This window comes from Sarcophilus harrisii, chromosome 4 (genome assembly GCF_902635505.1).
Source record: "Sarcophilus harrisii chromosome 4, mSarHar1.11, whole genome shotgun sequence".
NCBI lineage: Eukaryota > Metazoa > Chordata > Mammalia > Dasyuromorphia > Dasyuridae > Sarcophilus > Sarcophilus harrisii.
In genome coordinates this window covers 9,753,039-9,776,034 of record NC_045429.1, presented here as the reverse complement: position 1 = coordinate 9,776,034, position 22,996 = coordinate 9,753,039, and the positions used below count along the sequence as shown (strand labels likewise).

The 22,996-nt window shown below is 54.6% G+C and overlaps 2 protein-coding genes across 2 annotated transcripts in view; one reads left to right on the top strand and one right to left on the bottom strand.

The window, feature by feature from the left end:
- Positions 1–6,416: 6,416 nt before the first annotated feature.
- On the top strand, positions 6,417–9,418 carry GADD45A (growth arrest and DNA damage inducible alpha). Its single transcript, XM_031968905.1, has 4 exons — positions 6,417–6,509; positions 6,945–7,046; positions 7,294–7,528; positions 9,036–9,418. Exons 1-4 carry the CDS (start codon positions 6,466–6,468, stop codon positions 9,147–9,149), a joined length of 495 nt encoding a protein of 164 aa, XP_031824765.1. The 5' UTR covers positions 6,417–6,465; the 3' UTR covers positions 9,150–9,418.
- Positions 9,419–17,857: 8,439 nt separating this feature from the next.
- GNG12 (G protein subunit gamma 12) overlaps positions 17,858–22,996 on the bottom strand; it is a 103,443-nt gene continuing 98,304 nt past the window's right edge. The window contains exon 4 of the mRNA XM_031968904.1: positions 17,858–22,782. Coding sequence (XP_031824764.1) covers positions 22,657–22,782 — 126 coding nt within the window. The 3' untranslated portion in view covers positions 17,858–22,656. The remainder of the gene's footprint in view (positions 22,783–22,996) is intronic.

Here is a 22,996-nt window from a genome sequence, read left to right as displayed (position 1 = left end):
CCCTAATGGGTTGTCGGCGTCTGCATTGCATATTGTAGTGGAGTTCTCCCAAGTGGCCCAGGGCACTCCCACAGCTACAGTGCCAAAGCTTAGGCCCCAAGTCTTAGACAAACAGAGCAAAAAGCGGTTTTAGCTGGGGGAGGAGGGTATGGAAGGAGAATAAAGAAATGCAAAAGGGTGGGGCTGCCTCAGATTATGAGGAGATAGCCGCTGTTCGCCAAAAGTAAATAACAGCCCTTGCCAATATTCAGCTCTCCACTGGGGGAAAAGGCTTAAAAGAGCGTATTGGTGGGAGTTTTGCGGAGGTCCCTCATTCCCACTTATTCCATGACTGAGGACCTCTTGCCCTTTGACCCATGCAGAGACTTCAGCTGGGAGTTCAACCAGTCACCCCCCCTCCCCTTGGTTGTTCAGTTGAATAACCTAGCAGCTTTTTATAAAAAATACCCAGTCCCTTGGCAAGGTAGCGGTTTGGGCAGAAGGAAGGAAAGTCCTCTGCCTGTACAAAAAATCACAGGAGACGCCCAGCCTGCTCCTTGGTGGAGGGGAGCTCCCGGCCCACAGAGGAGGGGTTCCTCCACCGGGGGAGATCCGGGCCGTGGGGTTTTAAGGGAGTTTTGTGGCCAGACCCAGATGGGCTTCTGTGGACAGTTTGCCTCCGAGATCTAAACCTGATCCTGCCAAAGCAAGTTGGGAGTCCTGTTGCTAGGGATAATGAGAGCAGCGACAAATTAAGCAGACTGGATTCCGACTTGAGCCGGCCGCTGAACAATGACCGCACCTGGGCTGCCAGTCGGGCCATCTGCCGCTCGCCCTGCGCCCGAAGCCCGCGTTCCCAGCATCTCCCAGGTGGGTGGCCTGCACGCGGCTTGAGTTGCCCCGCAGGACCAGCACGCCCTCCTTTCCTAAGCGGGCGGGGGCTCGGGTCCTCAAGCTGCGCTCCATGCAACAGGCCGAGCATCCAAAGAGCAGAAATTTTGAAACTTTCCATCAAAATAAGCCAAGAATCCAGTGAAACTGTTCACGAGGGAGGAGCACAATTAATGGAAAAGCAGCGTAGGGGCAGCTGGGTGATGCAGTGGATAAAGCCTGGAGTCAGGAAAATCACACTATCTGTTGTCACTTTACTCACTTTGCCTCAGTTTCCTCATCTGCAAAATGGCCGGAGAAGGAAATGGCAAAGCATTCCAGGATCTCTGCAAAGGAAACCCTCAATGGGATCCCAGAATCAGACAGGATTTAAAAATGACTCAGCAACAACCACGTGGGTAAGCTCAGTGGGTAGAGAGCTGGGCAGGTAGGGGTAGAGCATTAGCACTCCCGCTCCTAGAGGGGATTCCCGTGTCAGCTTTGTAGCTTCCTAACTTTGTGGCTAGAACCGCTGAGGGCCTAGAATAATTGGCTTCTGAGCTGTTCAGTGACTTGAGACCCAGGGACCGGGAAGTTTGAATTCTGCCCTGAGGTAGAGGCACCCGGCTGCCTCCACCCACTCTCTGGGACTTGTCCCCGATCCCAGGAAGGGAGCGGGAAGGGACCTCAGAGAACTAGCTGAAGCCCCTCCTTTTGGAGAAAAGCATGGAGACCCCAGGAACATCATATGAGGTGGCCAGAGTAGGTAGTCCCAGGATTCTAACTCCTTCCTCTCTATTCTGCTGCCCCAGAAATAGTCTTGTGAGATAAATATTCTTATAGATAAATTATTATGTCATTATATATTCTGACAATATAATAATAGATCGATATTATTAATTGCTATTAAATAGTATGACTTTATTCACATTAATAATTACCTAATAAATAATGATACATATTATTATAGATAAAAAAATGGAAGGGAGAGAGGTGAAAGTACTCTTGGCCAGAGTCAGCTCAAGCCTGGGGCCAGAAGCAGGCCCTGCTGCTCGGGTGTCGGGATCTACACACCAGCCTCCTCAGTTTACAATTTACTTAGGCCGCAGTTGGCCTACATTGCACGCCATTTCTGAAGTGCCACCGATAATTGGCCACGCCTCCTACACAGGTCAAACTATAAACAGCAAACCCCACTAAATTAGCTTTCCAAATCCCGGGCTCCTTCAGCTCCCATAGTGCAGCTCTCGGTGCAGGGGAGGATGGTGTTCTGGTGGCGGCACCAGCTGAGAAAGCAAAACCGGACACATTTCTGATTAGGGCTCAGCGCTCCTAATAAGGCCTCCCTTGTACGTCCTCAGGGGGTGAGCCGGAACATATGGCAAAAAGCCTCACGGGTCAACCTCGGACCGTCCTCCACAATCCATCACTTGCCAGGGGCCGATATCACTCGTGGAACTCATAACGGACTGTGAGATACACTCCGGACCCCGCATTCTCCTGCCACTCCAGATGACGGATGGTCTCTGTCGGCTACGTCCAGCTGGACCCGGCAGGGCGGTGGACGGCCAGGCCGGGAACCGTCCTGGATCCCAGGCAGACTATCTGGGTTCTTGTCAATCATCAGGACATGTGTCTTACAGGATATTTAACAGGTTCCAGACCCCGAGCTTGAAAAGGGACCAGAGATCCAGGTGAGGTCAGAGGAGGTCTGTCCATATAACGTCATATCTCCAGAGAAAGGAACGTCCTAAGGTTTTCAGGTGATGGAATCGGCTGGTACGAGTCAGCCCTGAGTAAGGCCGAAGACTGACAGGAGGCCCAAACCGAAGGGATAGTCAATGTACTCATTGTACAGAGGAATGGTTTTTTAATTATGTCAAACGTTCCCAGATCGGTGATTCCTTTTCCTAGATATCCTTCCTGGAGACCTGCGAGGGTAATCAGCTGGTGCATAAAATAGCGCCTTGTCAGCACTGAGCAGAGTATGACTATCGGTTATATTTTAAAACAAAATGAGATTCTGATTTTGCCATCCCCAGGAAAGGCAGGGTGGACTAATGGCTAGCAAGCTGATCTTTGGGCCAAGAAGAATGAGTTCAAGTCTACCCTCTGACTCATACTGAGCGCGTGGCTGTAGGCACTCTGGCCAAGACGGGCCGCTGGGTGGACAGCACAGAGAATAGAGCATTGGACCCACAGATGGGAAGATGTAAACTGATTTAGCCTAGGGATGGAACCCCCTGGGCAAGTCACGAAATCTGTCTGCCTCAGTTTCCTCTTCTGTAAAATGAAGATAATAATAGCCCCTAGCTCCCAGACCTGTTGTGACAGGGAGATAATCTATGTAAAGCACTATGTAAATACTGGCTAAGATTGTTATCATTATTTGATATTATGCTTTCAAACTCTAGCTTATGGATATTTTTAAATGCATAAAATAAAATACACGGATTTACAAATGAGACAGTGATATAAAAATACACTGATCAGAAGATCCATCTTTTTTAGTTCTCAGATCCCCAGGTTAGGGACTTCTGTGCTCCAAGGACCTGTTCTGGTCCTGTGAGCTTCCTCATTCAGGATTTCCCAATACCATGAAACCACACACCCTGTTGCCAGACTATTCCCATCTTAATTCACCGCCTTTCCAGAAACCTGCAAGTCTTATCTTATTTCCTTGTCTCAGCCCCTTCCTGTTTCTTTCATGTCACCACTAAAAAACAATTTGCATTTCTCTCTTCCTAAATTCCCCAAGAACCTCAGTCCTGGGTTTCTTCATCAGCTTTCATATTTTTACACTTGCATGGTCCTGAGATATTTGCTCGTGGCACAGATTGCAACCCGAGCACGTCCCTTCCTTCTTATGCCATCTTCCCATAATGCTCCCGCAGAGGGTGTTTTTATGGGAAGAGAAATCATCAATCCTTAACTTGCAACTTACAGAAGTTGCTTTCTCTAGGGTGAATGACGCTCTCGAAGGTGAAACGATGTTGTCAGAGTGAAGGCGCTCCGCCAGGGCGGATCACTGCTCCCTTGAGACTTCATCCCCAAACAGTCTGTGAGTCTTCCCTGGAAGGCAGGGATCCCCCTGTCTCTGTAGCGGCCTGTTCTATTTTTGGCCAGCTGTAATAGATGGGAAGGACTTCCTTCCTCAAGGACGAAACCTGCCTCCCTAAACCTCGGCCAGCGGGGGTCAAGCAGAGAAAGTGGATTTAGATTCAGATCTTCCTGACTGGACCCAGAGTATTGACCCACTCAATGGCTGGCTCCTCCCAAGTCATCCCCTGCCCCGGTGAAGGTTCCCCCTGGCTCCCCCTGCCCCTAATGTGATATAGATCATTCAGTCAAGTTCCACCCTCCGTGACCCCATTTGGGATTTCCTTGACAGGGATACTGCAGCCGTTTGCCATTTCCTTCTCTGGCTCATTTTGCAAAAGGGGAAACTGAGGCAAACAAGGTGAAGTCTCTCAGGACTCATTGCCATCATTTAGTGAAGTGGGTTTCTCCGAGACCCCAAACAGGGCATGTATTATTGGTGGACTGAACCACAAACTGGGCACAGTTGGCTCCTTTGTAAAACGGGTATCCTAACAGCACCCATCTTCCAAGGATGTTGTGTGGATCAAAATAGATAATATATGTGCAAACCTTAGCGCACCATAAGGATGCCCCCTGACACTTAGACCATCCTGTGAAAACCGCTATGTGAATCAGGAGGCAGCCGAGCGGGGCACAGCGCCTGGCGCACAGTAGGTATTTTAAAATGCCTGTTGGAACCAATGGAATCGGCTCGGACTCCAAGTCTCAGACACACTACTCCCGGTGACCGCGGGCTGACAAGTCACTTAGCAATCCCAGGGACTCAGTTTCTTCATCTGTTAAAAAACGAATGGGACGGATGAGAGGGTTCTCCATACTTTAGTTACTGCCTCTCAGCATCTGTGAAATGGGCACGATAATAATAGCACCTACAGAAGGGGAGCTTGTTGGGAACAAAGAGGGGCATCCCCGGGGGGGGGGTTCGGTAGGAAAGGGGGGGCCCAGGCTGGACGAGTGATGGCCGGTCCACTCTGGGCAAGTCGCATCCCCTCAGTCTGCCTCAGCTACCCTATCGGTAAAATCAAAATGGCAGGTGTGCCTCCCTCCAGAGTCCTTCCTCAGGGGCTTAGTGCTCGCCGATATCATTGAGACAGGGGTTCACACGCCACCCCTGACACTTCTCAGCTGGGCCGGTCCCTTCATCTCTCCCAGCCTCAGTTGGCTCCTTTGTAAAATGGGCACCATCTTCCAGGGTTGTTCCAGGTGGATCAAAGCGGACGATGTATGTGTTTTGCAAACCTTAGAGCGCCCTAAAAATGCCCCCGACGCCAGCTGCCCGACTTTGCCGTTATTATTATGGGGTAAACAATCTGTGTGAGTGCCGCGGGTCAGGTCCCCCGCCGCCCCTCCCCCAGGCTCCCCGCAGTCCCACCGCTTCATGATTCAGCGCCGGCCATGGCAACGACTGACCGAGAGAGCGGGCACTTGCCCGGCTGTGCCCTGCGCGGGCATGTGCGCCCCCCGCCCCCAGGGGCGGCGCGGGAGCGGCGCTCACGCACGCCCGGGGCTCGGCTGCCCGGAGGGGCCGGGCGTGCGTCCCGCGGGGGCTGGCCTGCCGCAGCCGGCCCGGGGAGCTTGGAGGGCCAGAGGCGCCCTGGGCCGGCCCGGCCCGGCTCCGCATGCACCTGGCCCGCCGCTCTAGGGTTACGAGCCCGGCGGCTGGGCGGCCCCCTCCCCACCGCCCGGGGGGGAGCTGGCCCCCGCTCTGCGGCGCCCCCCGACGGCCCGGGCGCTCTGCAGCCCCTCGGCTCGCTGCAGCCTTCCCAGAAGCAGCCCTCGCTGCAGCCCCCGCGGCCCCAATCAGCGCCCCACCAATGAGCCCCCTCGCCCAGGCCGGCCGCCCCCTCTTTCTTTCACGTGGGACCTGCCCTAGGCTCGGGAGGCGGGGTCCGGAGAACCAGCCTTGCAAACAAAAGGGAGCGAGACCGGCCCCAACGTGCGCCGGCCAGCGAGACACCTGAAGCCTGAGAGGCTGCACTTTAATTGACAAGCCCCACCCCGCTCCCGGACCCCGCCTCCCGAGCCTCCAGGGACCAATGGGAAGGCCGAGGCAGCGGGGCTGCCCACCTCTTCCCGAGGCCTTCGGCTCCCTTGGCCCCACCTCCTACGGGCCCCGCCCCCTTCCGCCGGGCTTTCTCTCTCCGGCGGATCCTCGGCGCGAAGGTCAAATTGCCCGAAAGGGTTGATTTGCATCTTCCAATGGGCCCGTCCCATGCAAATGAGGAGGGAGCTGGTTGGCTGAGTGTCGGCAGGATAACTCCGGCGAGCCGGGCTCTTTGTCCTTCACTGGCTGTGGGGCCGCTGCAGTCGGTGGTGCGGCCCGAGGGGCTGGGGAGCCTGCGATCCGCCGGCGGCGGGGAGGGGGCGGCCCGGGGGCGGCCGGTGCGCGGCTCCGGGAGGAGGACAGCGCCGAGCCGGGGCCCCGGGGCTCCGGGCGGCGGCGGCGGCGGCTGCCGCGGCGCACGCCGCGCCGCGGGGGAGGGGAGGGGACGGGACGGGACCTGCCAGTGCAATATGACTTTGGAAGAATTCGCGGCCGGAGAACAGAAAACGGAAGGGTGAGCGGCTGGCGGCGCTGCCGCCCGTGGCCGGGGCCGGGGGCCGCGGGGGCGCGCGGGGCTGGGGGGACGGAAGGTGAGGGCGCCGGGAGGGGGGACCAGCCCGGGGCGGCCGGCGCGGGCCCCCCGCCCCCTCCCGCGGTGGCTTCTGCGGTTTGCAGCGGGGGGTGTGGGCCGAGCTCCCAGGACGGGAAGTGTCCCCGGGGCGGGGGCGGGGGGCGGCGAGTGGGGAATGGCACTTTTCTCCCCGGGCCAGTGCGCGTGGGACCCGGACGCGGGCATGCTTGCGCGGGGGGGCTTGCAGAAGTTGGGTCCCCCGGGGAGGCCGGGCGGCGGTCTGGCCGGGGAATTCTGTGCGGGGGCCTGGGGAGGGGGCGTGGGACTGGACGTGCCCCGCGGTGACTGACGGCCCCGCGTCCCTTTGCCCACTGTCAGGATGGACAAGGTCGGGGACGCCCTGGAAGAAGTTCTCAGCAAAGCCCTGAGTCAGCGAAGCATCACGGTGGGGGTCTACGAGGCGGCCAAACTGCTCAACGTGTAAGTGGCGTGGGGGCGCGCACCTGCCCCGTCCCGCGCCGCGCCGCGCGGGTCCCCGCTTGTTCGCTCTCGGGGGCTCCCCCGGCTTGGCGTCTTTCCCCGATAGGGTGGCTCGGTGCGCGCGTGTCCCCGCGTCAGGGAGCCGGCACCTGCGCGGGTGTGTCCCGGGAGCCCCGGCGGGGAGGGGGGCCCGCGGCCCGGGAGCCCCCAGACCCTGACGGGCTGGGCGCCCCCTCCCCGGCCGCAGGGACCCCGATAACGTGGTGCTGTGCCTGCTGGCGGCCGACGAGGATGACGACCGCGACGTGGCCCTGCAGATCCACTTCACCCTGATCCAGGCCTTCTGCTGCGAGAATGACATCAACATCCTGCGGGTCAGCAACCCCGGGCGCCTGGCCGAGCTGCTGCTGCTGGGCCCCGGGGGCGCGGCGGCGGCCGCGGGGGCCGAGCCGCCGCCCGACCTGCACTGCGTCCTGGTGACGGTGAGCCGCGGGGGGAGGGGCCGCCCCGGGGGGGGGGGTCGCCTTTGCCCCGCGAGAGGGGCCGGTTTCGTCACCCAGGCTTTGCCGGTCCGGAACATGCCCCGACAGGTTCGCTGCTCCGCAGGCCTGTCGGGAGAGGTCCCGGCTGGGCATGAGTCAGCACCCGGGCTGCAGCCTCCATCTGTCTGCCCGGCCTCCCTCCCTCCCTCCCGTGACTAACTCCCTTAGCAGCGCCGATTAGATAACGCCAAATAAATTCCTGGCTCCCCCTCATTAAGGAGTCACCTCCATTCTCTGCCAGTCCGAGCTATTAATAGGCTCGCCGGGGAGGGGAGCGAAGGGGCAGACGTTGCTAATTCCCTGGAAGTCCATTGGGGAGGACAGTGGAAAATTTCCCTGAAAACGTGCATTTTTTGAAAAAGGGCCGTGTTTTTTTAAACCTCGATGCCTGTTGCAGTTGGAGTTGAGAGGGAAGATCAGAGGAGTATGAATTTGGAGCTGGAACTGTAACCTCCGCCCTCCTTGATCTGGGAAAGGGCTGCTTCCCACTTATTGGGGGCCTTTTAAGTACCAATGTTTTTGAAGCGGGCCGGTGGGTAAACAGCTCGGCCTTGGGCTGGCTCGGCTTAGATTCACTTCCCCTCCACCCCCCCTTCTTAAGTGCAGGAAGCAGGTATGGAGCTTGACTAGTAGGAAACGCAGCTAATGCTTTGAATGTGTGAACTCAGGCGTGGGGCCGCCCTCTCCCCAGTCCCTAAGGAGAGACTCGGAACTCGTCTCCAGGTGCCTTGGGGGACCTGAAAAAGAGCCAGCTCCCAGGCCCCGGCCCGGCCAGCTCCCAGGCCCCAGCCCGGCCAGCTCCCAGGCCCCGGCCCGGCTTTCATGTGCAAAGGGAGGGACCACCTAGCACTTGAGTCCCGGCTCTTGTTGTGTAAAAGGAGGTCATTCATATGGACAGATACTTATCACTGTGGCCAAACCCTCTGCCCTCCGTGGCCTCTGCGTTGCTTGGAGCCGCGCCAGGAAAAGCATAACGCTGGCGGGTATTTAGGTAGTAGTTTGCAAGGGCTGGGAGTGGAGGGAGTGGAGGCCAGCCTCGCCTTCCACTCCTGGATTTCCCCTCCGCCTGGAAGCCCCCTGAGAATGGAGACTGGGACACAAGGCATCTGGGAGTTTCCCATAGTCACCCCCGCGAGGCAGCAGGGTGGGCGGAGAATTGTGGCTACCACCCCCTCCAGCCTGATGTTAACTTACTGTGACTCTGGAGGAAATGGACCTTTCCAGGTTCTTCCCCCTCACACCAATGTCATGGTTATTATTAGCAAGCCGGGGTTTGAAAAATGCATCTCCGGTTTTGAAATAAAAGCATTCCTAATGTTATTAGACATGAATATCATCACGTTATTCAAAATAATATGATGATATTATTAAGTTTTACAAAGTATTAATAAGATAATAATTGGATGAAAGCATTCATGATTGAATGAAAATATCCATCTCTTCCCAGAATCCACATTCCTCTCAATGGAAGGATCCGGCCTTGAGTCAACTTATATGTTTCTGCCGGGAAAGCCGATACATGGATCAGTGGGTCCCAGTGATTAACCTCCCCGAACGGTGATGGCCTCCCACTGACAGTAACCGAGTCCAGTTGCACTGAAGTTTTGAAATCCCTTTGTAGTTACTCAAGCAGTTACTCCCTACATTGATGCAAGGATTACAGAAATTGATGTTCAGTAGGCTGACTGAGTCCAACTACAGTTCTTGGGGACCGGAGACTGATGACTTTGCAGAGGGAAAGAGAAGAGATTGAAGACAGAAAGCTGTTTGGAAACAAGTGAAAGTCAAAAGGAACCAAAAAAAAAAAAAAAAAAAAAATTGGCAAAGAACCATGCTGGAAGGGGGAAAAAATGTATTCATTTAGGATGGTTGAGTTACATTGCGATAAACCAAATATGCATTGTTGCAGTTTAAATGTACAGCAGTAGTTTGGGTATTTTTTGGTTTATATGCCCTTAAAATGAAAGCGCAAAGGGGATAATGATATTTTAAAAACCATATTTTATTGTATTTTGATGGGATGTTTAAAATCTTGGAGTTTTATTATGAATTGTACTAAGTTATTTTATGACATGAAAGGTTATTTATGCGATACATTTTTGGAATACAGTACCTGCAATAAACTGGTATAGAGTAATTGCACTATTCATGTTTTGGACTTGGTTTTTGTTTACTGGATTTTTGCTGGGGGAGAGAGAGTCAACTCCTCCCCCCAGCTCCAACCCGAGGAGGAGGGGTGAGGGTTGTATCTTTGAAAAAGTAGCTAAGTACAGGACTTCCGGCTCTAGCTCTGGGCTTAATCTCACCGGTTGCAGGGTTGGTTTATCTCGGGAACATTAGGGCCTAGGGGTAGCCCTGGCGAGGATTTCTGGGATTTCTGGGCCCTGCAGCAACTGCTTCCAGATCATCAGCCCTCTGCCCTAGCAGCTGTGTGCATGGGCTACAGGAGCTTTGGTTAAATTATATGTGCTGGGGGAGGAGGAGGGAGCAAGACTAGAATTGGAAAGACTTAAGCCCCCAGATCTCCACTGAGTTTGGGGAGTAGAGGTGAGCAGGCCCAAACTGACGCTAGAGAGTGACTCCCAAACCTGCCCGAGCACTGAGCTCATGCAAACTGGTGCTGGAGAATACCTTTGGAACCTGAGGGAGCTCGGAGCTAGTCCAGACTGATGCAAAACAACACCTCCCGAACCTATTGGAGCTAGTCCAAATTGAAGCAAAAGGATGACTTCCAAATCTCCGGGAGCCCTGAGCTAGTCCGACTGGTGCAAAAGAACAACTCCCCAACCTGATCTCTGAGCTAGTCCAAAGATAGAAAACAGCTCTGGAACCTAATTGAGCCCTGAGCTAATCCAATCGATGCAAAAAGAACAGTTCCCCAACCTGAGCTCTGAGCTAATCCAACTGGTGCAAAAGAACAGCCCCCCCCCCCCCACCCTAACTGAGCTCTGAGCTAGTGCAAACATACAAAACAACTCTAGAAAATAATTGAGCTCTGAGTTAATCCACTGGGGCAAAAGAACAGCCCCAACCTAACATCTCTGAGTCAAGTCCAAAGATGCAAAACAACTCTGGAACCTAATTGAGCTCTGAGCTAGTTCAACTGACGCCAAAGAACAACTCCGGAACCTATCTGGGCTCTGAGCTCATCCAAAATGATGCTAGAGAACACCTCCCGAAGCTGACCAAGCTTCCCAATTAGCCTGAGGGTGGCTGTGAGCTTGGGCTGCTGGGTACTTCAGCCCAAGGAGGCTGTAGCCTTGCAGAATAGTCTTTCCCCCATTGCCCAACCTATGTCTCTCTGCTCCTTTTCCCTCAAAAAAAAAAAAAAAAAAAAAAAAAAAAAAAAAGCTTGAGGAGCTGGGACTCGCCAGCAAACAGCAGCTCCCCGCCAGGCCCCCGCCTCCCCGCCCCCCTGCAACATCAGCAAAAACTTGGGCCTGCGCTGCTCCCCTCCCCCGTGCACATGTTTCCACGGCTCACATCTGCTGTAAAGCAGGCTTTCTTCTGTTGATCGTAAACTCAATTAGTACAGGGTCATACCCAGAGCTGGTGCTTGGGGTATCCTGGCGGTTTCTTGCAGTTTACTTATTCCCAGGTGATTAAGGCCATAAGTAAATAAAGCAGCTGACGTTTTTAACCTATGACTAAATCGAGCAGGCTCCATGTTTAATGTGGAAGGGCCTTTCCCCCAAGGCGGTGTTCCCTGTTGAGGTGGAAGGGGTGTGTGTGCGGGGGAGCAAGACACTTCATTTTTCTTATCTAGAGCCGGATTTCATGGTAGGGCAATCCCAGTGTGGAAAATCCCTCGACCAAGGCCAATCGTTCATCTTGGTGGGATCCAGATTTGGAGGTGGATGAGACCTTAGAGCTACCCCCGAGAGAGGAGGAAATGGGTCCCAAGTCACAGCTAAGGAGAGGCAGAGCTCAGATTCCAAAGCCAATGGTTTTTCTTTTTTTATTTTTAATGGATCAAATTAAAACTCAAATACAAAACAGAAAAAAAGAGACAGAAAAAGCCAATGGTCTTTCTTTTTTTAAACAAACGCAAAATAGAAAAAAGAAAAAGAAAAAATAGACAAAGAAAAAGCCAATGGTCTTTCTTTTTTTAAACAAATGCAAAATAGAAAAAAGAAAAAGAAAAAATAGACAAAGAAAAAGCCAATGGTCTTTTTAAAATGTATTTTTAAAAACCTCAAATTACAAAATAGAAACAAGAAAAAGGACAAAGAAAAAGCCAATGGTCTTTCTACACTGCCCCTGCTTTCCGGCTTAGAGTGATGCCCAAAGACTCGAGGGGAATCATATCAACAAATACATACATCACACAGCGCTAAGCATCTACTGTGTACCAGGCATAAGGCAAAAGCAATATCTCTGACCCAGGAAGTTGTCTTGGAATAGCAGAGAAAACGAGCCAACGACTAGATAAAGTACATACGGCATAAGTGACTTGTCTAGGGTCATACTGCTAGGATATGTCTGACTCAGAACTTGAACCCAGGACTCGACCCTCCAATCATAAAGTTACCCTGGATAGCTCAGAGGAGAAATTAAGACTTTATCAACGATTGCTTAGAAAAGACAGTATTTGCCATTTTTGTATTTGGCCCGGTTTATTTAAGGACTGTTTCAATAGTTATATTTTTTACATTTCTTTCAGTTCGGCACTCGTCCTCCTATTTCTTAGTAAGAGCTGAGGAGACTCCCAGCCCTGAGTAATCTCCTCCAGCCAGCGGATGGTAAACACGGCCACAAAAGATTGCCTATCTCCGGGCTGTCGCTCCGAAAATCATTGCCCAAAGCCGAGGGGCGTCGCGGGCACTTAAACCCTTCTCCCTTTTTAATCCGGGCTGGGAACCCAAGTCAGGACCCGAATTCCTAATTAGTGGCGGACTGTAAGCAAGCCCCAATCAGTCCCGTAGCACTTTCCCCTGGTGGGTGATGCAGCGTTAATGCTTCGGGTTAATCTCCTATTTCTAATGGGATCCAGTCCAAAAACGTGTCTTAATTAAAGCAGCCCAATGGGACGGTCTGTGCCCTGGAGGAGCCTCTGCGAGGGCAGAGTTTCCCAAGTACGGACAAGAGGGGCGTCGCTGTTCCCTGCGGCTGGGAGCTTTTCCAAGGCTCTCCAGCTTGGTCCAAGAAGACTTTGCTGGAATAAAAGCCTTGGGAAAGGCATGATCCTAAATCTGAAATCCCCTGGGCAGGAGCTGCTGCTACTCTGGTTCTGGCCTTAGATGGGGCTTCTTCTGCAGGACGGAAAATGTCTTGGATGAAAGGGGGGTGACTCTGCTCTGGGCGATCCCATTTGGCAGACATACTGGAGTGGCTGGCCATAGGAAACTGAGGCAGATAGAGTTAAATGCCCAGCGACACGCAGCTAATAAACATCTGAGGCTGGGTCTTCACTCCAGGGCCAGAGCTCCATCCACTGAGCCACCTGGCTGCCCTTGGGCTGCAGTCAGACTTTTGTTAAGTATTAAGATCTGCTAAGGGAGCAACAGATCTTGGGGAGAGAAGCAGAGGAGACCACATAGGCGTATCTGTCCTTAGAGACTGTAATTTAATAATAATAATTTCATTTAGAGACCTGTGACCCCAAAGCATCACTGATTTAGGCAAGGAGGAACCCCTGAGGTCCACCTCACCCCCTCATTCTATCCAGGAGGAAACTGAGGCTCAGAGTAGGGCCCAAGTCTCTGGGGCACACCAGTGGCACAGGTAAGAAGGGAAAGGTCTGAGATCAAGGCCTCTTGGCTCCCAGTCAGTACAAACTTAAATCTTTTAAAATTTATTTATTCATTAATTTAAAAAAAATACTACCTCTCCATCCTTCTGTCCCCCAAGAAAACCCTCCAAAGAAGCCCCTCTGGACAAACTCCCCCAGAGGCCATTTCTAAAAGGGTCGGTGGGCCACCTTCACTCGTGCCATTTCCACCTTCTGTTGATGTCCCTGCTCCCTCAATCAGCACACCTTTATTAAGAGGGTCCCAGGGGCCAGCATGTCCCTTTGCCAAGCCCAGGGATGCCAAGAAGAAAGGCCCTGGGGTGCTCCCAGACTTCCAGAGGGGCACATGTGTGAATCACAGAGGTGTTAGGTACAGTGAGAGAGGAGGCCTTGGAAGTTTGGGGCTGCAGCCAGGCCTCCCCAAGCCAGGGGACTGTGCTGCAGGTCTTTGCCATCTGTCTGGGGTCCCAGGCACAGGTGCTCCAGGCTGCCCAGCTGGGGGCCTCCCGGACCTCAGGCTCGGCAAAGGGCGGCTCCTTATCAGCCCCTGACTTTAGTCTGGCTCTTCCTTCTTAGTTTCATTCTTTGCACATGCAGGGAGATACAGGAGGGGTGGTGATAAGGGCCGAGAAATGCTGACTGCCAGTTTTTCATTTGCAGAGAGGGTGCTGGACTCCACCGGGCTTGGAGATCCCCTTATCTGGCCTCCTTTGATTGCCTTTAGCTGCATTTTTAAAAGATTCCCTATGTACACGGCCAGCTGGGAGCAAGAAGGGAGGGTGGGCTCAGTTTCCCCTTCCCACGTCCTCATCCTTCCCTCAGCCCCCAGTCCGCTCCCTTAGCAGCCCCCAGTCTGCTCCCTTAGCAGCACCCCCCCCCAACCTTCCTACAGAGAAAACGGGGCTGTCTCCAGCCTCCGGGAATGTGCATTTCTCTGGGGGGGGGGTGCACCAGGATGAACCACAAGCCTGTTTTTTTTTGGGGGGGGGCGTTCTCCGTGCCAAGCTGCTCCTGCAGGGATTGGGGGATCAGAGGAGGAACCCCCCTCAGGGCATGGCAGAAAATCCAGTGGGGGGAGGGGGCGGAGAGGGGGAGGGAGACGGGGGTTGCACGCCTGGCCCCACTGAGCCTGCCTGGAGGAGTAAGCGGGAAAGCCAGGGAGATTTCCAGTCAGCCCAGGGGAAGAGGGAAGCTGATTCCGGCTAATCTAGGGCAGATAAGAGGCTGCTGGGAGGCCGGCCTCCAGTCCCTCCTGGCTCACCAGGCCCTGGAAAAGTAAGAAATAGCACTGGGCTGTTGGGGAGGGCCTGCAAGGGACCTGGGCGGCCACCTGCACCCCCTTTTGCAGATGAAACAATCGAGGCTCATGAAGAGCCTTCCCTCACCCCCCTCAAAAGCCCTCTTGCTTGGGAAGCCCCTTGCAAGCCTTAAAGCCCAGCTAAATGCTGGATATATTCTGCTATGAATGCCCAAGAGCACCTGGGAGGAAGTGGCAGGTCGGGATTTGAACCCAGGGCCACCATCTCCCGCCGAGTTCTGAGGTCTGAGACACAACCTTGCTCTCCTCCGGAGGAGCTCCATCCCGCCTTCCTTGGCTCTGACGCACATAATGGAGAGCCAGCAGCGGGCATGGAGACCCCTCTTTCTGGTTCTCTCAGCCAAGACCCCCATGAAACTCCCCCTTGGGGGGCACTTATTATACACTTGCTGAATGACTGCGGGACCACTGGGGGAAGAGGAAGGTAAAGTCCCGTCCGCAGCCTCCTGGGGTACCGGAGACGGGAGGGGCGGGGGCTCGGCCGCAGGGCTCTCCCTGGGCCCCCTCCCCTCCCCCTGGGCCCGAGCTCCTGCCCTGCTGATGATTCGGTAGCAGAAACGTCGGGAAGTCATTCTTTAAATAGCTTTGCCAAGCCCATAATTACACGCTGCCGAGTACAGAGCCTTCTCTCACTCGGCGTCCCGAGCTCTGGGCCTTCTGGCCCGACGTTTGGGGCCGGCCGGGCGGGGCCAGCGGGGCCCTGGAAGCCCCAGGGACGGCTCCATCCTCGGAGAGCCGTCCCCGCTCACCCTCCGACGTCCGGGGGACTTGTGCAAGGTCGCCGCGGCCCCCGGATGCTCTGCTTGCTGGGCACCGCCCGGGCACATCCCAGGGGCACCGAGAGGCGCGCGCCCTGGATTTGGGACAGAGCAGCAGAAGCTGCACCGGGCGGAGTTCGAAGCCAGCCTCAGATACCTCCCAGCTGGCTGACTAACCCCTGTCTGCCTCGGTTTTCTCCTCTGAGAAATGGGGATTCTAAGAACCGCGCCTGCCTGTTGTGAGGACAAAAGGCGGCTTTCTTTAGCGAGCCTCTGCAGAGCTTTTACGTGCCGGGAAACGGGTGTCTTTGTTGTCGTGGTGACCAGGACGCTGGCTTTGGGGTTGGACACCGGGGATCAAGGCCCCACTCTCCCCCTCGCTAACTGGGGAGCCCGGCGGGGAAGGCCCTTGGGTGTAAAAGGGGGGGAAGCGGGCCAGGGTCCCCTCCAGGCTGGGCAAGGCCCCCGGGGGGAGCAGTGAAGGCTGGAGCCCTGCCCCCCCCCTTACCCTTGGGCCTTCCCGCCAGGACATAGGGCATAAATGGGGATGGCGCAGACTCCCCGAAAGGAGGCTGGAGTCAGAGGCTCGGGGCTCCTGCCTTTGCAGCTCTGGGACTCTGGGCAAGTGCCTTCTCTTGGACCCAGGGATGGGAGAGGCTTGTTCAAAACAAGGCCAGGAGGAGGGGGCTGGCGAGGCCGGAGAGCTCCCTGTGAAGGAAGGGCCGGAGGCCGGGAGACCTCCGGAAGGCAGGGGGACTCGGCACGTGGAGCTGGGGGAGGCTCACTTGACAGAGGGGGAGCCCGGGTTTCAGTGACTGGCCGGGCTCACAGGGAAGGGGGTTCTGAGGGGTTCTTGAGCCCAGCTCTCCCCCTTGCTTCTTCATTCTGCACCCCCCATGGCAAAGGAGGGAGCCGTTCCGTGGCAACGAGGCTGGCTCGGGATCCGGGGCCTGGCCCCCAGAAGGCCTTGGGGAGCTGCCTGATACTGCAGGGGAGGCCTGGGCTCGCAGGGGCCCCTGGGGCTGATTCTGTGACTCTGCGACTAATCCAACAAGAAGCTTTTCCCGAGGGGGAGGGCCGGGCCGGGGAGAGCTGCCGCCCCCTCCCAGGCAGTGACTGACACGTGATCGCAGGCTGTCGAAGGGGGGTTATGCTGAGGGGGGAGGGGCAGCTGCTGCCGCCCAGGGTGGGGAGGGGCAGGGGGCCCGGGCAGCCATCAGGCCGGCCGTGGCGAGCCAGAGGAGCTGGTCCGGCCCTCAGGGCTCTGGAGCAGGGAGCGGCGGGCCGCTGGAGGAGGCGGCCCTGGAAACTGAGGCAGGGTGGCTCTGGGGAGAGCTCTCCCGCAGTCAGCCCCGGGGCATGGGGGCGGGAAGGGGGACGGACGGAGGAGAGGGACCTTGTGCTGGGAAGCTTGAAAAGCCCCGGCAGATGGCTGGCTCCGGGGGGAGGGGCCGAGATCCAGGGCCGGGGAATCGGCCCGGCCTCGGGGCGCTGACAGCCTGGGGGACGGGGGGGGGGGGCAGGGAGCGCTTCCTGAGTGCCGGCTCTGGGCCGGGCCCGGACCCGCTGATTCCCGGGAGGCAGAAGCCGGGGCAGAGCTTACGTTTCAGGGTCCCTCCCCGCGCGGCCACCCGCTCCCTAAGAGCTTCACAAAGGCCCCAGGGCCTGAGCCTCAGCATAAACATCACGGGGGTCCCCCTCCGAGAGGCCGCAAGACCCGCTGGGGATTCAGCCCCGGATTCGAATCCTGCTTCTGATCCCTTGTGACTTAGCCCCTCCCGTGGGGGCCGGTAGGAAAGTGCTCCGGAGTCCTCTCCAGCTACAAAAATGCCATTGTTCCGCTTCCCATTGTCACTGCCCAGTTACTAATTTTAGCAAGAAGTGTAACTGCCGCAAGTCCCCTCCCCCCCCCCCCCCAGCTGGCCTTGTCCATCAGCCACAGTGAGTAACGGGCGCTGGGTTTCAGGAGGACCCGAATTCAAATCCCGCTTCTGTGTTCGCCATTACTTGTACCAGCCGCGCGAGCCCGGCCCTGCCCCCGCTGGCTCTCCCAGAGGTGAAGGGCGTCCATGCCAGCGCCCGTCTCCGGGGCGGCCGTGAGGTCCCGGGGCAGCGGGAGCTGGAATTCCCAGGAGACCCCGCCGCGGGGCCCCCCGCCCGCCTAAAGTGCTGCGGGGACACGCCTGGCACGTGCGCGATCTGGGTGTTGCCCCCTCCCCACCGGCTTGGAAGGAAAGCGGGAGGGGCGATTGTCTTGGCTGCCCGGCCCGGGCCGCGCTCAAAGTGGCCTTCTCCCCCAGGGATGGAAGTGGGGGGAGAGGCTCCGAACCACGGGGGAGGGAGGAGGGATGGTCCCGAGGGCGAGGGTTGCGGCCTGGGGCCGGTCCATCTGTCAGCCCCGGGAAGGCCAGGGACCCCTCCGAGAAGCGCCGGGAACAGAATGAGACAAGCGGAGGCCGATGCAGAATAGAAAGCCGTGATGTTTTAATTCGTTTGATTGGTATCCGTGCTATTGAACATAGGAGCTGGGAGAGAAACGCTTCCATCTTTGACAGTCTTTCGGACGATGATCACAGCGTCAAGGTTACGCACGACACAACATACAAGGGGCCAGAGAAGGCTCTGACACGGCTGAGTCTCAGGGACTAGAAATCAAAGGCAAATTTTCGGGGACACCCAAAGGACACGCAGGGGAGTCACACGAACAATACAGAGAACATTAAGCAAGTCACGGAGTCCACAAAGTCGGGAGGGAACAAAACACCATCATCGCCACGGGAGTAACAAAGGCAGGTTTTCCAACTGTGAGAAAATAGCGGCAGGAGAAACACTTTCGGGGGCCGTTAGCGCGGGCGACGTGAGAGGGGAGCGACATTTAGATAGCAGCAGCACAGCGAGGCTCACAGCACGAAGATGGCGGCGGGAGAGCGAGGGTCGGGGGGCCATGGAGCTGTCTGTCCAGTTGGAACGACCAGAAGTCACCCGGTTCGCCCGTCCTTTCTCAGCCCGGGGGACTGGGGCCGGATCGGGAAGCGAGTCACCCGGTGCCGGGCAGTCCCGGCTCGCTATCCTACTGCCTTCGACTTTGGAACCCTGGGAAACCTCTCTGAAAACAGTGCTTTAGAGCGCGTGCCCGGGGGGCACCGAGGATGCGGCCTGGAGCCCTGGCTCAGGGGGCTGGGGAGGGAGAATCAGATTTATTCCGTTTGGCCCCGGAGGGCAGAAGACAGATCAGTGGCGGCCGGAGGCCGGGAATCTCTTCCCACCACCCATCAGAACGCTCCCAAAGCGGAAGGGTTCGCCTGGGAGGCTTGCCCGGTCGGGCAAGGACCGGGTGACCACACTTGGGGATGTCGTCCCGGAGCACTTTTTCCAGTACGGCTTGGCCGAGATGACTTCTGGGATCGTTTCCAACTGAGACAGTTTATGATTCAGAGAAAAGGATGGTTTGATTAATTTCCGTACCACTGCCAATAAGCCAGGAATTATAGATTTCGATCTGAAGTTTCCAGATTCGATTTTCTCATAATTATTCGAATTAGAGCTTTGAGAATTGTTACTCACTCACTTAGTCATATATTCATCTTTTGGTATAAGGGCGGACAGCAAGGAAGGATTAATTTATGTTAGAATTCACTTCCTAAGCCCATGAATCTTTTCGAAGGTTTTAGCTCAAAAGAAAAAAGAAATTCAGGGTAACCGGATCGCTAAATGCCATTTTTCTCGTTTCATTTAAAATCGAGAAAGTTAGCTATAACAGAACTGAAAAGACAGCTGAACATATCCTCCACCATTTGTTTTTCTAGCCTCTGCCTCAGGTTTAAAGATGCCTCTGCATTTCCATAAATCTCTATGAATCTGTTAAAACATATGCACATTTATATACACTAAAATATTGGTATAAATTTTTCTTCTGGTGGTTTAGATGAAAAAAGTATAAAAATTGTCTCAATTGGGCTGAAAGCAAACACCAGACCTTTTCTCTAAAAGGTGAATATGGCACTTTTGATTTTAATTCGCCCAGGGAACTTAAAAACCAGATTTTGTAGGAAAAAAGAGCAAGCAGACACAGTGTATCACTTGTTAATCGATTATCTGGTACATAAAATATTTCCCCTGTCCAAAAGGTGTTTCTGTAAAAGATTTTGGGACCAATAAATTCTATTTAGCACATGGTCATGGCACTGAGACCTCGAGTTTAAATAAAAACTGTACAGACGTGTTGGAATGATGGAGGGAAAGGGACGAACCGAGAAAACAGCATATTGGCAAAACTACCATCAAAGTTCATACGTTGAACCCACGCTGTAGAAAGTGCAGTGATAACCAAGCCAGAGGGTTACAGTTTATATATACACATCTGTGGGCGTATATCTCTGTCAACATTACGGTGTCATACACCCAGACATCTGCCCCAAATCATCACAGCAGCTGCTCCGAGAGCGGCTGAACCTTACAAGGGGGATCGAGCCGGTTAAATAAAAGGGACTTCTGTACTTCTGTTTAGCATAGACATATATATTATCTTTCCTCATATAATCTTTTTGGTTCTAGGTACATCAACAATGTTTTTGGTTCTAGGTCCGTCAACACTGAATTATTACTTCGGTCTTGGTCCAGAAGCCAAGGTCTAGATCTGGGGTCATTTGGCTTTGGCTGCTGGTTGGGCAGCTGAGCCCATGCTTGAAGGCCTGGAGGCTCTCCAGCAGGCCAGGGGAGGAGCAGGTGGAGCGGGGTAGAGGGGCCAGACCTGGCCGGGGCAAGCCCAGTACTAGAAATAAGAGATTAAAGGATCCGTTTAACACTACGGAGTAAGGGGCGACTACCCTCAGTGGCGGGGTCCCCATGGAATCAAGCTCTACTGCACTTTTTGCAACAGGCTGCATTCTACATGATTAGTGGTTAAAATCAGATTGGAAAATACGGATTAAGTTGGGAAATGGTCGTTACAAAAATAAGATCATTGAAGAAGAGGAGAGTGTGAGGAGGGGGTCGGGGCCGGGAGAATGGTTTTTTCCCCATCTACGCAGCCGAGTTAATGCTTTGGAAGGGGGGGGTAACCCTTTTGCTTTGGACATGGGGAGGGGAGGCCCTCCGTTTACTTGGGGATGGGACAAACCATAGCACTGAGCAGCGGTTTTCAAAGCTGGTAGTGAGGGGTGATGGCGAATCCCAGGCACGAAGGGCAAAGCTCCCAACCTCCACAACAGTCGCCACAAGAAGGCAGGGGAATCTGTCTGATGGCCACGATCAATCCAGATGTGGAGGGTTTTTCTCCCAGATAGAACAAAGCACTCCTCAAAGGGGCTGCTGCCTCCAAGAGCGTCTGCTAAGGGCCCATTAGACAGAATCCCCTTGGCTGGCTTTCCGGAGCAGCGTTCGTGGCCACTGGGATTCGTAAAGAATTTTTCTAACAAGTCGCATTTCTGGAGAGCCTCCAAGGCTCCCAGCTCAAGCCTGTGAGGGGTCAGAGTGCATCAGCCTCCCAGAGTGACAGATGAGGGAAGGGGAATTGCCATGCGTCTAGCGCAGTCAGTGCACAGTCTGTGTCCATAAGGACCCTCCTGACCTGCCTGGAGGGGCTGGGCCCAGAGGGGGCCATTTAAGTCCAGCCAAAAGTCCCCAGGACGTCCTCTGCTCAGCTCTGCAGTGACCTGAGTGGGAGGGGGAATGAAAGGTGACTTCTTTACTTTGTATTTCTATTGGGGGGGTTGCCTTCTCTCACACTGCTTAGTCTTGCCTCCAGGAAGAGCAGGGCAGGGTGGGCTGCTAGGAATGGGACACTCCACCAACATCTTGGGCCTTTTCTGCCCGCGGTTCTACAAACTGGGATTAGGTAAGGGGAGGAGGAGAGGAGACCCACACACAGGTAAGATTTAGGGAAGAGGAAGGGAGGGAGGAGAGAGAATGGATGGACCTACAAGAGGAAGGAGGCGGACTCCCCCAATTAGCAGGCTAATTGATTTCCTTTTTTGTAGAGAAAACCACATTCATGCAACCTCCCTTCTCTGGTCACTGGGCCCATGAATACACTTCCCCTCCTTCTGCTTGACCTTGGAAGGTTGAACGAGGAGCAACAAGGGGAAGCAAATTTAGGTTTGAGGTTAGGAAAAATCTCCTAGCCCTTTGGGTTATCCCAATGGGTCACCTTGCGAGGTTCACCTTTATGGAGGTTTTTGAGCAATGACCACTTCTTAGTGTAGATGGGGAATGGGCTGGATTAGACCGGGGTTTTAACGAGGGTCCATAAACTTGTTTTTTTTTTCCTATTTTGATAATTTCGGTATAACTGCTTTCCTTTGTTGTAATCCTATAAATTTTATTTTATGAATTAAAAACAAAACTCTGAGGTGTCCGTGGTCTCCGGCAGAGCAGGCGGATGACCTGTCCGGAGGGGTGACAGAAAGGATACGTGTTTAGGCACGGGTTGGACAATCCGGCTCTGGGATTTTGAGATTCTGTATCCTGACTGCGCTGGGTCCGTAAAAGCAAAGGGGGCCCTCACAGCGTAGCACCTCGAATTACAAGAGGGGTTTGTTTTTCGCTCTCTTAAATTGGCACCGTTTATATTTAGGCCGTGAGGGCCAGAGAAGCAAACAAGAGGGTGACGACGATGAGAAAGTGATCAGAATTTGGTATCGTGAAAACGACTCTTGGGGGGCGGCCGTCCCCGTCACCCCGAAGCCGTAGGCGGAGGCCTTGGTGGCCGGCTAGAGGCAGAACTCGGGGGCGGGGGGCTAGAAAATCTGCACTTTGAAATGTATATATACAAAGTCATATATACACGCCAAACACATGCGAGACTTGGGGACTGTACAGAGAGGCACCGGGCCGATTACGGGTGCTGAGGGGGCAAGCGTTTTAGAGACCCGCGGGCCTGGGGGATCTGGAAAGAGGAGGAGGCAACTTTGGTCTTCCCTCAAATCAAAAAGCAGATCACTGGACAATGGATTTACACAGAAGCCGAGCCCAACCAGCATCCCTCAAACCGAAGCCGACCTAAGAGAAGAACCACCTGGAGTCATTTCAACTGAAACCAAGGACAAACGGACCGATTCCCATCCATTTTGTAAAGGGTATGCTCTAAAGAGAGGGAGACTTTTAAAAACAAAGGCTTTAAAACTCATTTTTTGTTTGTTTGTTTGTTTTTACAAGTTAAAAGCATTTTCGTTTTTAGCAGTGGTTACCAAGTGAGCGGAAGGTACGTTTCTTCATGGAGCTGCTTAGATCATGGGGGCGGCACCGGGGGCTCCCCAACGCCCTATAAGATGATGCACGTTTTTTTATCCTTGAAGGGGTTTTCTGAAGTCGGGATTCCCATGAGCAAAGGATCCCCCCGGGCATGCTCCTCGCAGTAGGACATGAGGTCCGCAGACGCCTTGGACACCTGCAGGACACGCGAACCACAGGGAGAGGAAAGAAGGAAAGAAAGAAGTGTAGAAAAAAAAAAAGTCAGTCTTCAAACTTGTAAAACTCGTCTGGATCCGGGGCAGGAGCTGCCGAATTAAAGACAATGCGGCCGGTATGTGGGCCGGAGTTCAAAAAAATGAAGGTTTGGGCCCAGAGCCAAGTTACCCAAGGCCTGGGTACAGTACAGAATC

Bases quoted from the DNA above. Each gene is read 5' to 3' on its own strand.
- GADD45A (XM_031968905.1), top strand. From the start codon at position 6,466: ATGACTTTGGAAGAATTCGCGGCCGGAGAACAGAAAACGGAAGG. The intron at 7,047-7,293 runs GTAAGTGGCGTG...CCCCGGCCGCAG, and splicing joins GCGGCCAAACTGCTCAACGT to GGACCCCGATAACGTGGTGC. The intron at 7,529-9,035 runs GTGAGCCGCGGG...ATCTCTTCCCAG, and splicing joins TGCACTGCGTCCTGGTGACG to AATCCACATTCCTCTCAATG.